The following is a 14623-nucleotide window of genomic DNA, read 5'->3' as shown; positions in this document are numbered from 1 at the left end:
TAGGGTCGTCATACAGGTGACCTCTGTCTTTTCAGACCCAAGACCCACTATTAAAGCAAACCTGTACTTTACCATATATTTGCATGGTGGTGCGGCTGCTCCTGTTGCAACCCACCTTGGATTAAGGCATGACCCACCAGTTGAAGACCAGTTCTCTAATATATGCTTGTTGTTCTTATTACCAGCAATGGAAACACTTCACACATCTGGGGATTCATCACTGTGTCCTGAGTTCAGGAGCCAAGAAGAAGCAAGCACTATTTTCCGAAAGAGAATAGCTTCCCAGCAGTTTGATAAAACTGAACTTCTGACTGATTCTCCTCAAGCAGAGCGGGGAACCTCTAGCCCCTCTAGGCTAGAGGTAGTTCACAGCACTGTCAGTTTAACGGAGAACCAACTGCTAGGGTCCACTTTCCCACTAACACCTCAGCAGCAAGTTGGAGACGATCCCTTTAGGGGCAGCGCCTCCGAAGCCCCACATGCAGCAGTGTGGAACAGGGACTTCTCGCAAATGCCACCCGAGGACAGCACGGGCAAGCAGGAAGCTGTGGTGGAACAAGACGATGCTTGGTGCCCTACTTGCTCGTCCTCTTCAGATTCTGACTCTGAGCCAGATGGCTTCTTTTTCGGAAAGCCCATCCCAAAGCCTGGGGCCAGACGGATTGTTCTACCCAATATGGAGCAAGAGACACTTGGCAAAGGGATAGGGTGGGCAGCCAGAGCACGTTTGAGCAACAAACACTGCAGTATATGTTAGTTTGGGCTGGTGGGGGGGGGGAGGGAGAAGAGAAAGAGAACGTAGTTCTTGGATACCCGAAAAGTGTTGCGGGGGGGGGGGGGGGGAGGTGGAAATAGTGTCACAAGCAGACATCTTATGTAGCAATGCGGTTGATGGGTGTGCATGCTGAAAAGTGAAAAGTCATCTCCCTACAAGTGCAAAGCTGAGGAAGAACTGCGAATAAGCAGACTTGAGTGAGAAGCAAGACTCTCACATATACAGAGGTTTGCATTGCCAGTTTGGTCACATTGTGCATTTTCAGAGGCTTTAGAACTGGAATTTTCCTCCTCAAAGGCCTGCAGCTGCCCCCTTCCCCTTTTTTCCTAGTTACACAGGGAAGAAACATGTAAAGATTAGTGTAATTCAGCAGAGCCTTGTGGGCAGGACACTCTCAGCTTCTAAACTCTCTACTACAGCATGAATACTTACAAGAAGCTCACTGGCCAGCACATGCTGTAGTGTAGAGCGTGTGAAACAAGGCTGTACCCCTTTGTTCACCACCTGCACACATTTTGCACAAGTTCCAAGATCCTTCTGGCTCCCTACCAGCTCATCCTTCCAATTTCTGTGTTTTCAAAAGGTGCAGTGTGAAGAATAAATAGGTTAACCCTGCCTTAATCATTGAATGCTTGACTTGGCAACTGTAAGCAGGATGCTAAAAAAAAGTTATACAGTTTTATCTATAGTTGTCTGAACAGTGATAGTTCAGGGAAGCCACACTCAGCAAATAAAGGCAGCTCCAAGAGATGTGTTGTCTACATCAGTCATTTTTATTTAAAAAGATGTTTTTAAGTTCTCAGGAAACAAATCTAAAAAGCATTTCACAAGAGTTTTGTGGGTGGGGGGCTACTAAAGCTGCTGCACTGGCAGGAATCCTCCATTTTTCTCTCTGCCTATAATAGCAGGAGAACCGTGGTTAAAGAGATCTAAAAAATGCAAAATTAGCCATCCTACTTGGAAATCTTGATTCAAGATTAAAAGGCAAACCTTTCCAATAGCTAACCCTAACAGGGTAGTATGCCAAAACCAGCTTACCACTCCCATTCAACTTACTCCTGCAATGAATTTCTGACACCTTCAGAAGTCCCTGGGGTGAGTCAACACTTCTCAAAACAATCTACTTCTGAAAAAATGTCCTTATGAGGTGGTGTTCTTTTTCTCCCATACTCTTAAGCATCTGCACAATACTTTCAAGCCTTACTCTTGCTGCTGCAGTCAAACCCATTGGAGTTCCTCATCTTCCACCAAGAGGAAGCTAACCTCAGTGCCTCAGCTACCAAATCCAAAAACACGCAGCTTCCCATCCCACTCACTCTGTTGCGCAACATGCCTTAGACTAGTCAGATCATCCTATTAGATGGCATTGGCCAAGTCATAGCTGTCAATGAAGTCCTTCAGCATGCATTCATAGTAGTTCCCGATTCTTCTCAAGTTGGCCCGCAAGGCTGCTTCCATCGCCTCCTCCATGCATGGCTTTGTTTCCAACAGCATGGCAGTCACCACTGCAAAGTTGAGGAGGACTCGCTGATAGGCCTGCAGGAAAGGGCAAAGTGTCTGTCAGGCAAAAGCACTAGCGATCTGAAGACTGCCACTCTACACCAGTTCTACCTCACTTATCTACTGGGCTGGTCACATTCAGCCCAGAGTCCTAGCACACCAAAACCCCAGGTTGTAAGAAGACAATTTTTCTAAGAAATTATTTGTTTAATGCTGTAGTGGGGAGATAGGCTGTAGCTCAGTGGTACAGCATCTGCTTTGCCTGCAGAATATCCTGGGTTCAATCCCCAGCGTCTCCTGGTAGGGCTGGGAATGCCCTGCCTGAAACTCTGGAAAGCTGCTGACGGTGTAGATAACACTGAGATAAATGGGCTAATGATCTGACCAAGTATAAAGCAGCTTCCTATGGTGTTGCCCTGTGTATGAGGACCAAGACATGTGCTTGCAAAGTATTTGCTGCTTTGTTTAATTTTAAATGTCAGTCAAGACAATTTGAGGTGTCACAAAGCAATAAGTATACACTTCGCAAACTTGCTGTCAGAGGTGTGAACATTTCTTGAGTCTGGGGACCATGTTTGTTTATAGGTGCCCCACTGGGACCCACGTGACTTAAGCAAATAAGGCTGGAGGATAGGACTACTCCCCTAAAACAGCCTTTGCCAACCTGGTTCCCTCCAGATGTTTTGTACTACAACTCCTTAGTCTGCGACAGGCCCCTTTATGCTTGGCCTTGCACAAGCCTTTTGTGTCAGATACAGGAGCGAAAATAGCACCTTCAGATCTCCCAGTTCATACTGACATGCCGAAGAGGCTCAGTTACCTGCTCTATCTCTTCCTTTCTTGCTAGTACAGCTGCAGAACGGTCCTCAGAAGTCCTTGAGGATGATGAAAAGCCATCTTTCTCTCCAGCACACAGGGGCTGAGTGGGGTCTGCATCCTCACTGCAGGTTGCTGCCTGGATCTATAGAGATTTTCCCAATGGGATAAGGTGTTAACATGGCCTAAAACGAAACTAGGGCTGTGTCAAAGATAGTTTTTGCTCTTGCACAAGGAAGACAAGATCACTGGCTCACAACAGAATGAAATTAAGTATTTTTCTGGTGAGGCTGCTGACAGTAGTCTTAGAGTGAAACCCAGGTGGGGGGGGGCTGCTTTCAGGTGTCACAACTAAGATCTAGGTATCACACAATGATGTTTCATTAAGCCAGATGCTTCTATGGGCTGTGGAAATGATTCCATAACCTTTTGCATCTTGGCCTTTACAGTGGGAGGGACAGGGACCTCAGGTCTGGGGGCTGAATGCAATCCTCTAGGCCTGTCTATCTGGTGGTCAGAACCCTTTCCAGGCCACACTTCCTCACTGCTCTGCACCCCCATAGTTAAGGGAGGCCACTCCCCAGTTTGTTGCCAGGTGGGAATCAGTTTAAATAATAGACAAGGTGCAGGATATCAAGCAAGGCACTCTGTAGGTATCCCCTTTATTTATTGCTGCAGCAGGACAGCACCCCCAGAGCAAGTCTGAAGGGAACGTCACTGAGCAAAGGGTTTTTACAGCTTTTCTACATTTCCATAACTGGCAAAATAAAGCAAGGGACATGCACACATCAGTTCTCTTTGTACTTGTTACATAACATCCCTCTCCTGATGTCTGGCCTTCAATTGTGTATGTGCCACAAAGTACTTGATTGTGTACAATACAAACTAGCAACCTCTACTCAGTGACATTAAACAGAAAGTTAAAAATTAATCAAAAACTACACAGGAAACTTTCCAACATTCTTTCCACAAAACCAAGCGCTTTTGCCTGTGGAATGCGTCCTACTCCTTTTCGAACATGTCCTTGAGCTCTGATTACTCCCCTCTCGCTTGTCTGGATGGAGGATAGAGAGGGGCATTTGAGTGTGTATAGAAACTAAGAGGGAGGAAACACATTCGTTGCTCCACCCACTCTGGCCTCTGCCCCTCCAACCTTGGCATGTGACTCTCCAAAGGTTATGCAGAAGGGAATGTGGCCCCCAAGCTGAAAACTGTTCCCAGTCCCTGTTCTGCAGCAAATGACTTGTACAGCCAGCAGAACTCAGAAATAAATGCATCAGTTACAAATACCAACATGTGGAAAATAGTGAAGAGAGGACTAAGGGGAAAGACACTCTTGCTAGTCCAGGCTGAAGACCAGCCATTGCAAGACTGAATCCTCCTTCCTACCGGGTCAGGCAATTCTGTTTCCACCGGCTGTAACTTTTGTGCAGTCTCTGATGAGACTGGTGTACCACCAGCTTGGTCCCCTTTGGTTTTCTTCTTAGTCTGTAGAAACCAAAAAGAAAAGGACCTAATTGGATCTCCTCACTAACAAAGCAAGGCTTTGTTCATGCCAGAAAATTAACACTGTTACCCAAGCAGGAAACTCTGTAGTGCATACTGGTTGCTACAACTGGATTCGTTTGCCAACAACCCAAGGAGGATGTAAAGGATTGTTATCAACCTTGGCAGGATATCAAAAAACAAAACCTTTGCCATATACCCCACCTTGAATTATTTGAGGAAAGGGTGTGACATAGACTTAGCTTTCCAGCAGAGCTGGTACCGACGAAAACAAAAGATGAGCAAATGGATGGAGGGCCAGAATGACTGGGAGATCAGTTAAAATCTCCACTCACATAATGAAACTTAGTAAGAGCAGTCACTCTCCAGCCTATGTGAAAGGGTTATTTCAAAGGTAGTGGTATAATCCATATCCATATCCTGAGCTAAGTAGAGGAAGGGTAGATACTAATCTGAGCATCGGAGTGAAATAACTCCAAGACACCTAAGGACACCAATGAATTTGTTCTTACAGTTTACCCTGTGGACTAAAAATCCCACCATGAACTCCCAAGGATGTTGACTATCCTGTCAACAGAGTATACACACTAGTCACATGACTAGTTTCCAAAACTGAGTGCCACAACAGAAGGGTAGATCTCCTCCTGCTGCTGAAGCAGTTGGAGCATTCTGAAGTGCCTTATATTAGAAAAGGCATGATCTAGTGAACTGATACCGCTTGGAAAACTCCACTTACTAATAGGCAATCACTGCCACCTCAACTTGCCTGCATTTACATGGTACCACAAGGGTAAGAGAAGCACATTTGTTCAGCTAACGAAAATGCTGGAAAGATACACGCCAAGGTATGATGATGATGATGATGTTGACGACGACAACCACCACCTTCCACTAAGAAGACAACTCTGTACTGGAGAACCTCTATTACTGAGAGTTCATGCTATCATTGGGACCATGCAGGTTTTATACTCATTTCACTGGCTTAATTTGGGTTATGTACACAAAAACCCTGCTGGATCAGACAGAAACCTTATCTTGTCCTGATGGGTAGTTCTCTTTCTGTGTACATTCTTTTCTTACCACCCTGGAATGTTCAGTCCACATTGAGTTCACACCATATCAATCATTAGTAATTGCTTGATAAGAAGGTTTTCATGCCTGTCTAACTCTGTGTTCCTTCTCTCAACCCTTAACCTATTGATGATTAATGTCTTATATGCAACCCTTGCTTTGTACTTGTGTTAACCAATCAGCAACAAGCACATATGTGGCAATGCTGTAATATTCAATAAAAGGGGCTCCCCGACACATGTTTGAGAGATGCCTCCCAGATGACACTTGCCATTTGTCTGTCGTTTATTTCAACCCAACATAGTCCAGTATACCGTTTCCTGTGCTGGTCGACCAATTGCCTAAGGGAAGGCTAGAAGCAGGACACAAGATCACATACATCATCATATTAAGACACCCATACATTTCTTCAGCTACCTTGGTAGATTTTCTTGCTTTCTCTGAAATTGCTGTTGCCTTCTTCTTCTTTTCAGTTTTCCGAGAGGATGATATTTTTTTCTTTAACTTCTGTGAATTGGATTTCATTTTACAGGGCAGGAGGAATAAATAAATAAATAAAATGGAGTCTGAAATAAGCCACCACCAGAGATTTGTGGGATAAATGCCCACCTTTGTAAAACTAGTGCACCATGTCAGACCAAAAGCAGTGTTTGCTTAGATAAGGAACAGGAAACCTGTGGCCTTCTATTTGTTGCTGAATGCCAACTCACATCAGTCCTAGCCAGCATAGCCAATGGAGAGGAATGATGAGAGCTGTAGTCTAACAAGATCTGCATGACCAAAGGTTCCCTATCCCAAGCAGAGGTTATCTTGGCATTTAAGTGGAGGAATCATTATACAGTGGTGCCTCGGTTTTCAAACGTAATCTGTTCTGGAAGACCGTTCGACTTCTGAAAGGTTCGAAAACTGAGGCGCAAAAGGCGGTCTGCCAATTCAAGAGACAATTGTGGAAAACAACAGATACACGCAGGAGAGCCCGTCCAACTTCCAAGGTGCGTTCGAAAACAGAAGCATTTACTTCTGGGTTTTCGGTGTTCGAAAACCGAAACGTTCGGCATCACAGATGTCTGATAACCAAGGTACCACTGTAGTGGCACATGAACTGTACATGCTCAAGGGCTCATTTCGAGAGACAGGGAGAACAGGAATCTCATTTCAGCTCTCTTTCAAACTCCTCCACTGATATTGTCAGAGATCTATTCACAGCTTAATGAAGCATAACATGCTGTCTTGTGGAGAAGAAAAGGCTAAGGAATAAACTCTACACAAATCCAGAGTGGAGTCCCTAAGATGGCTGGATGGTGCCTTCTACACTTCCTTCTGGCAACTCCTGCAGCCAAACTGGTGCCATATGTAGTGCTCTGCTTTCTTTTGGACCACATCAGCAAGGCCAAGGGGGTGGGGTGAAGGTCTTGTTGCCTGGGCAGCCCAGGATCTCCATACACATTGCCCAGGCTTGCATCATAAAGAGGTCACATAAAGAGGTGCTGCTAGCACAGCAAGAACAAGGAAGGCAGCTGTTATGAGTTACCAGTCTCTGCAGCCACAGCAGGTGCTGTGATTCTCCAGTGGTTTGACCTCACCTCCAGAGGTGCACTCCATTGTCTTTTGAGACAGATGGATGCCAACAATTATCAAGCATATGCCAATTTAAGCCGGTAAGATATAGGCATCTTCTCTTACCTCTCTGGGGCTCTCACGATTGTAGGAATGTGGTGCTTCGTACAATTCACTTCTTTCTGCAAAACAGAGATGTTAGACAGCATTTTGCTTTGTGGGTGGGGAGGCATGGCTTCCTAACTCTGGGGATAAAAGAATGCTAATGGTGATTAAAGACCAAGTTCTTTTTTTGGCTCTAGTGACCTAAGAAGTGCAACTGGAAATGGACCCAAGTGCCAGATTCAGTATAAAACGGACTTGAGAGCTTTACTGGTATTGCAGCATACAAATGTTGAAACTCTAAGATCAACAATAAAATGTGTAGGAATATTGAAAAGAGAGTTATATCCATGGAATAATTATATAGAAAGTGCATAAAATGCCTATGTGTTGTTGTTGTATGCAATGTTTGGGAGGAAATAAGACGGTAAATAACAAATAACAAACTAAATATTGATGTATGTAATTTTTATTAATTATATTTTGTGGTAGTATGGCTGTATTGTTTTTTGAAACATAAAACCATTCAATAAAAATTATTTTAAAAAAAGAAGAAAGTGCATAAAATGGCAAGAGAATAAGGTTATATAGAGTTCTATTAACATTGCTTCAAAATATCCTCTGTTAAGCTGCTATATTCCTCCTATTATTGATTAAAATTAATTCAATAAGAAGTCTAAAAAGAACTAGGCTAAAGAATATAAAAAAATGTATTCACAGCTACCAAGCTGACATGGAGCTGATGGATAAAATTTAAGGGAAATCCTGCTGTAAATGTTGAATAATTTGAAAGAAATAGTTTATGAAAAAGATATAAATTGTAGAAGATCAACAACAAATATATATAATGCCAAATGGGGGAAATAAGAATTTACTCAGAAAAACAACAATTATAAAATGTAATATAAAAAGAACTGAACAGTAAGAAAGCATGTTAATAGAAAAAAAGGAAAATGAGGAAATGTATGTAATCATAACTGTGAAAACAACATGTGAAGACAATCTATGAAATACTCAGTTCAGGGAAAGAGCAAAAAACAAAGGGCCTCAAGAAAGAAAGAAACTCTTTCCCCTTCCTCACATATATCATTTTCTTCCCCTGTCAACACTGCAACTTTTTCAGTATCTCAGCCATATGCACCCCAATTAAAGAACCACATTTGCCCTTACCAACAGCCAAGCCAGGATACTTTGTAACATCAATCCCTCACTGCCAAAAGACAACCTTTTGCTTTGTTGTATCATCTTAATTGAGGAAACTGACAAGACCCAGACCATAAAGTTTACAGAGGCACCATTTGCTGGGAGGAGGATCTTATCTAGATCCTTCCTTGGCACCAAAATCTCTCTCGCTCACATTCCAGTACCAGGAATGAGAGTCTCTGATCTTTTATCTAAGCTGAAAGAGAACTGTGGCTGCTTACGAACCAAGTTGTGTTTCAAGGTTTCTCCTGCTGGGAAGCTTTTGCCTCTGCGCATGGGTCTGGGAATGTTCTGATCAGTTCACATTGAGTTCAGTACCCTGACCTGTTCTTAACGCATTGTTGACCACATCTACGGAACGCGATTGTTATGTTCTTTCATGTCATGCTATATCAATCATTAGTAATAGTTTAAGTCTTGATACTCAATCACTAGCTAATAGTTTAATAAGGAGGTTTCACGCCTGTCCAATTCTGTGTTCCCTTTCCCAACCTTTAATCTATTGATGATTAATACCTATATTCAACCTTTGCATTGTATTCATGTTAACCAATCAGCAACAAGCACATATGTGGGAATGCTGTAATATTCAATAAAAGGTGCTCTCCGAGACATGCTCGAGAGATGCCTCCCGTATGACACCTTCCCATTCGTCTGTCGCTTATTTCAACCCAACATTCTCCATTCTAGCCTCCCTTTTTTTCAATACACTTGGGTCCGAACAGGTTCAGACAAAGTGATTCTACCAAATGCTTTGGGTAGCAAAGCCCCTCAGTTATGCGACAGTCAGATAGACTTGATATGCTGGGAAACCTGCTCTTTCACACACTGACAGTTATCTGACAAGGGGCCTTCTACACATTCCTGAATTCTCCGAGAGAATACCCAGTCATCTCTGCAACTGCACTTGAAATATTGCTTTCTTTCACTGTGATTCCTGTTTCCATGAAGCCCTGTTTCCATGAAGACATGTATTTTGCTGCTGCTCTGCTGGGCGAATCAGGTGTTTTGCGGGCTAGAGCAGCAGCAAAAGGCGTGCATCTTTTGCTCCCGCTGTGTCTGGCAGACCAGCAGACTGGAGCCAGGCAGGGGTGCAGATCCTAGGCGCACCCATAGCTCCCAAACATCTCCATAGTTACAAAAGGTTGCTTGCCAGTGGCAAAATGCGACTGGCACAATGGGAGCATCAAACGTCAATCCAAAAGGCTACACAGCTTGGAGAGGACCCTTTCATGCCAAGGAGACAATATTGTAAACACTAATATCTTAGTCCCTTCAGCTAGAACATGAAGATTCCCATTCTGAACTGCCCAATAAAAACAAACCTTCTGGGGAATAGCGATGACTTCTTTTCTGAACCAAGTAAGAGGGAGGGGAATCTCTCTCGTATAAATTCTTTCGGTGTGGATTGTAGCAATATCCACAGTGACAGAAGCTGGAGTGCTCTCTCCTGTGAAAAGAAGCACATGACTCACTTGAAAAGCTGCGCCTGCCTGCATTTTGAACACCACATCAAGAGCCTGACTGTTGTTGCTTCCCTGCATCCCAAAACTCTAGGAACAGGCCAACTGGTAAGGTGGGTGGCTAATACTAATTTGCACAAAACTACAGTCCCCATGATTCACCAAGGGAAGCCAGATAGCTAAGCCAGTTTCATTTCAGTTTGCAGTACAAATGTAGCCATTGAGTTCAGCCTGAAATCCATTCAATTTGGAATCCTTTCACTCTATCCTATTTTGCAACAAAACTCCCCATTTCCCATGGCTCATTTCTTTCTATGCATAAGCATCACCAAGAAGGCTCCAAATTATCCTAGTTCTCTCAGACTCCTTTCTTCTCTATGCCTGGCATCAATATCATTTCATATGATTCAAAACTACCCAGTTTCTAAAACAGAAGCCAGCTACCCTGCTGTTCCCCCACTGAGTTCCAAGAATTGTAGTCTTCTTGCAAGGCCGGCTCATCCCATTTTGCTGCTTGAGGCGAAACGGGAAGTGCCACTCTGCTGAGCCCGGCCACCCTGCCCTCACTTGTGCTGTCTGCCCTGCTACCTCCACTGCTGGCGGAGAAGCAGGACTGTCGTCGGCACCAATTTTGAGTGAGATTTCACCTGAAATTGCATGAGATCTTGGCCAAAATCAGCACTGATGCTGCTGCCGCTTCTCTGCTGCCGCCAGCAGAGGGGTAACCACAAGCACTGATGCTTCTGCCGCCTGAGGTAGCAGCCTCATTCCACCTTACGGATGAGCTAGCCTTGCCCTCTAGCTTTGAGGGAATCTTGGGTTATGTTCTTGCCTGCAAGGGGACAAGTTGCTGCTTCCATGGGATCGTTCTCGTTTGTGAGGCGATCTTGAACGGTGAATACGCAGTTCCCTTGAGGCATGGCTTGCTCTAGGATGCTGTGAATCACTGCTGTGCTGGCCCTTTTGTAAACGAGGGGACCGGTCGCTGCTTCCACGGGATCGCTCTCGTCTGTGAGGGGATCTTGAACGCTGACTACGCAACTCTCTTGAGGTCCTAATTGCGCTAGAATGCCTCGAATCACTGCTGTGTCGGTTCTTTGGTGAACTAGAACAGTATTCCAGCCATCTTTCAGTATCACTTTTTTGATCACAGGAAATGAGGCTGTGAGGTGGGGACTCTGAGAGCACCTGGCAAAAGAGCAGGGTGATCAAAGAAGGTACAGTAGCAATTTTGTTCATTTGACAAAAATTATTTAATTGCCAAAAATCTCTAGGAAGTTTATATAAGTTAATATAAAACAAGTCTCCCCTCTTCCTAAATATCTTACTGCTTTCAGTGAGAACTCAGGAGAACCCAAATGCTAAGCAGACACAGCTAAACTTTTCCTGATCTGGGCTAGGACTTTGGACTCACGGACTCACTGCTGCCTGGTGCTACAAGCTGTCTCCTTTTTCTCTATCCCTCTATAGCTCTCTTCCGAGGACCCTTTCCTTGTCTCAGTTTTGAGTATTCCATCCTTTCCTTGCAGAACCCGATCATTAGTGCTCTTAGTTTGATTATCCCAGAACCCTTACAAACAATGATTAAAACCACAGTCATGCATTTAGGATGCCCTGAAAGCCACGTTTTTATTTGTGACCGGAAGACTAGTGAAAGTGTCCCTCTTTTCCCATTTTCTTTTTAATACCCCCCTTCATGTCCTTTAGAGCAATAGTAGGGAACCTTGGGCTCTCCAGAGGTTGCTGGACTACAGTTCCCATCAGCCCCAGCCAGTGTGGCTAATGATAAAGGATGATGGGAGTTTTAGTCTAACAACTTCTGGAAAGCCAGAGGTTAGATAGAGAGTTGCTTTTCCCTTTCTTGCTCCTCTCTTGCTAGCTATTTTCCTTCCACCCCTTGCCTGCCTTCTTGATACTATTCTTTCTCCACCTACAGCCCCCTCCATAAAAATAATTTTCATCATTTTTCAACTTACCAAGTCACTGTCATGTTCAGAGACTCTGTGACACTTTCCAACTTCATTAACGTTGCAGGGTGGCGCCTGACGATCTTCAGGGGCCCATACATTTTCAGCCTGGAAAGAAGCAGTTTCCCAGGAATAAGGGTAGGAAGAATAATGATGCCAGATTGGAGAATGAGGAGAGCAATGAAATATAAGGATAAGCAATATTCTTCTAGGTAATAAAAGAAAATCCCACTTGTAAGATCCTGCCCCTTATTGTTACCACCATATCTACCCCACAGGAAGCAGTGTGCCACAACAAGGAGCTTCTGAATTGTTGCCATGCTTGGGGAAGGCAGGGCCTAGTGAAAGAAGAGACATCTTCCTCATGCCCAGTGGGGGGGGGGGGAGGGAGAGAGAGAGAGAGAGAGAGAGAGAGAGAGAGAGAATAAAAACCACTACAGCTGAGAGAAGGGTCACGTGGAAATAGGAAGGAAATGACTCTGAAGGTTCTGAGATGGCAGCAGGCAGAAAAGGACAAGCTAAAAAATGAAAATATGAAAGGGAACATTTTGTTCATTATGTTTGCTGTGGTATTTTTTGCCCAGTAAAATGCATAGTGTGGAAGCAGCCCTTGTTAATTAAGCACTAGAAGCCGAATTAAAAGTTCCATTTGAGTTGCCCCTTTGGGGCTTTCTATCCCACCTTGCAGAACTGGTTACAAATGGATTAGCTAGGGAAACCCAGCCAGATAGGTGGGGTATAAGTAATAAAATTGTTGTTTTTGTTGTTGTTGTTGTTGTTCAGAATTTACTAAGTAGGCCCAGCTATGTTCTCAGGGATCAAAGACACAAAGAAGTTCCCACAGTCTTACCTTTTCTTTTTCTTTTCTGTAAATGATATTTATTAAATTTTCCATTTTAACAATCCAATCAAACCACATTAAACATTCCAAATTATACAAATTATCCAATAATCAAACAATCCAAATGTTATACCAAATTATAAATTTTTGGGTGGACTTCCCATGCTCTGAGGTCGGGGGGGTTCTAATCATCTCATATTTCTATTGGTTATTTTGCAGATTAGTTGTGCTGCAGAAGGTATGACCCATTCATAAGGGTACTGAGAGAGTTACATGCTGCTCTTTATATATTATACCCAATTGACACTGCTTAATTACCACAACTTAACAGCACCTGCTATACTGCTTCACAGCTGTAAAACTAGGTCATGTTATTTGCTCTGGCCTTTAAAGAGATACACATCTTGTGAAACAATGAACCTTAATATTTAAAGAAACCATTCAACAATTTCTGCTGCTTTTTTTTTTAATAAGATATTTATTAAGATTTTCAAAATATTACAAAATAAAAATAGAAAAAAGAAAAATACAAAATAAAATTAATTAAAAACAAGTCAATCTTTCAATTACTTATTTTTCATTAGCTCGTTTCCCGGACCTCCTCACGCCTCCCTTTTTTGTATTCCAGTTCAGTTTGTTGGTTCAGCAAATCCTTCCCCTCTTTGTTTATCCTAATCTCTAATCTTAAAGTATTGTAACATTAAATTTTTACCTGTTAGTAATCCATTTTTCATATTCCCTTATAATATTTCTGCTAAAAACCATTTAGTTTCTATCCAACATCATTCTAACATTCATTAATTTTACAATATTTCTGTAAATAGTCTTTAAATTTTTTCCAATCTTCTTCCACCGACTCTTCTCCCTGGTCTCGGATTCTGCCAGTCATTTCCGCCAGTTCCATGTAGTCAATCACCTTCGTCTGCCATTCTTCCAGAGTGGGTAGATCTTGTGTCTTCCAATACTTTGCAATGAGTATTCTTGCTGCTGTTGTGGCATACATAAAAAAAGTTCTATCCTTCTTTGGCACCAATTGGCCGACTATGCCCAGGAGAAAAACAATTTCTGCTGCTTTTTGTAGTCATTTCCGATAGTTCCCATAAGTCATTCTGATGTTAATCCTTCATTGTTTTCAACAGCCTCTGAGTTCATCCAGCAAGCGAGATAAATCAAAACAGTGTGTTTCTGTGTGGGTTCTTATGTCTTTCTTTCTTTCTTTCTTTCTTTCTTTCTTTCTTTCTTTCTTTGTGCTTCCAATCCAGCTATGGCATTCCACTTTCACTTTCTGATTTTTATAGTTGCCTGTGACATTCCAATATGGAGGAGATCTGACTTTCTGCCAGTTGTACCAGGCATATGTCAAAAGTTTCTCCACCTTTTCTCATCCAAGCAATTAATGCCAACAGCCTTGATTTTTCGCTTGCAAAGCCATTTCCACACAGTTAATAATTGCTAGAACCATATTACATCAGTAAATACAATATTCTCCAGTCTCGCTTGCTTGCATAAATAATCCGGTAGTCAGTCCTTCCAGAGGAGATTTTGCCAGGTAACATAGCAAAACGAAGTATCGAAGTGAAACAAAGAATGCTCACCCCCCCCCCTTCCGTTCCGACACACCAGCTCCATGCAGATGATAATCCTTCTTCCACTTTAGCACCTCAGTGGCTGAATTAATTAGCAGAGTAATTTCTCCCCCCTCACTCAGAGCATGTCCATGACTTAAATCCGATTTTTCATCTTAAGAAAACTTCAGTTTGTTGCTCACGGAGGCGACTTTGGAGAGTTGCCAAGAAACGCACGGTGCTTTCCATCCAGCGGC

General features: G+C 43.1%; 2 protein-coding genes and 1 long non-coding RNA gene across 5 annotated transcripts in view; 2 read left to right on the top strand and 1 right to left on the bottom strand.

Moving 5' to 3' along the window:
• The window catches only part of PRICKLE4 (prickle planar cell polarity protein 4), a 31570-nt gene extending 30045 nt beyond the window's left edge, over window positions 1-1525 (top strand). Inside the window, exon 8 of the mRNA XM_081010119.1 lies at window positions 186-1525. Within this exon, the coding sequence (XP_080866245.1) occupies window positions 186-757 (572 nt within the window). The 3' untranslated portion in view covers window positions 758-1525. The remainder of the gene's footprint in view (window positions 1-185) is intronic.
• LOC308479384 (uncharacterized protein) overlaps window positions 1440-14623 on the bottom strand; it is a 32231-nt gene continuing 19047 nt past the window's right edge. For all 3 annotated transcript variants that reach the window (XM_081010053.1, XM_081010054.1, XM_081010055.1), the window contains exons 13-20: window positions 11970-12068; window positions 10826-11181; window positions 9856-9980; window positions 7352-7407; window positions 6086-6175; window positions 4481-4579; window positions 3096-3236; window positions 1440-2311 (exon numbers count right to left, since the gene is read on the bottom strand). In XM_081010053.1, the coding sequence (XP_080866179.1) occupies window positions 2132-2311; window positions 3096-3236; window positions 4481-4579; window positions 6086-6175; window positions 7352-7407; window positions 9856-9980; window positions 10826-11181; window positions 11970-12068 (1146 nt within the window). In that variant the 3' untranslated portion in view covers window positions 1440-2131. The remainder of the gene's footprint in view (window positions 2312-3095; window positions 3237-4480; window positions 4580-6085; window positions 6176-7351; window positions 7408-9855; window positions 9981-10825; window positions 11182-11969; window positions 12069-14623) is intronic.
• Window positions 6934-13257, top strand: LOC308479468. Its single transcript, XR_013987687.1, has 4 exons — window positions 6934-7326; window positions 11147-11210; window positions 12028-12331; window positions 12364-13257. It is a non-coding gene; the product is annotated as an uncharacterized lncRNA (long non-coding RNA).

Source organism: Podarcis pityusensis, assembly GCF_964106645.2.
Source record: "Podarcis pityusensis genome assembly, chromosome: 6".
NCBI classification, from domain to species: Eukaryota; Metazoa; Chordata; class Lepidosauria; order Squamata; family Lacertidae; genus Podarcis; species Podarcis pityusensis.
This window is presented reverse-complemented; position numbering and strand designations above follow the sequence as displayed.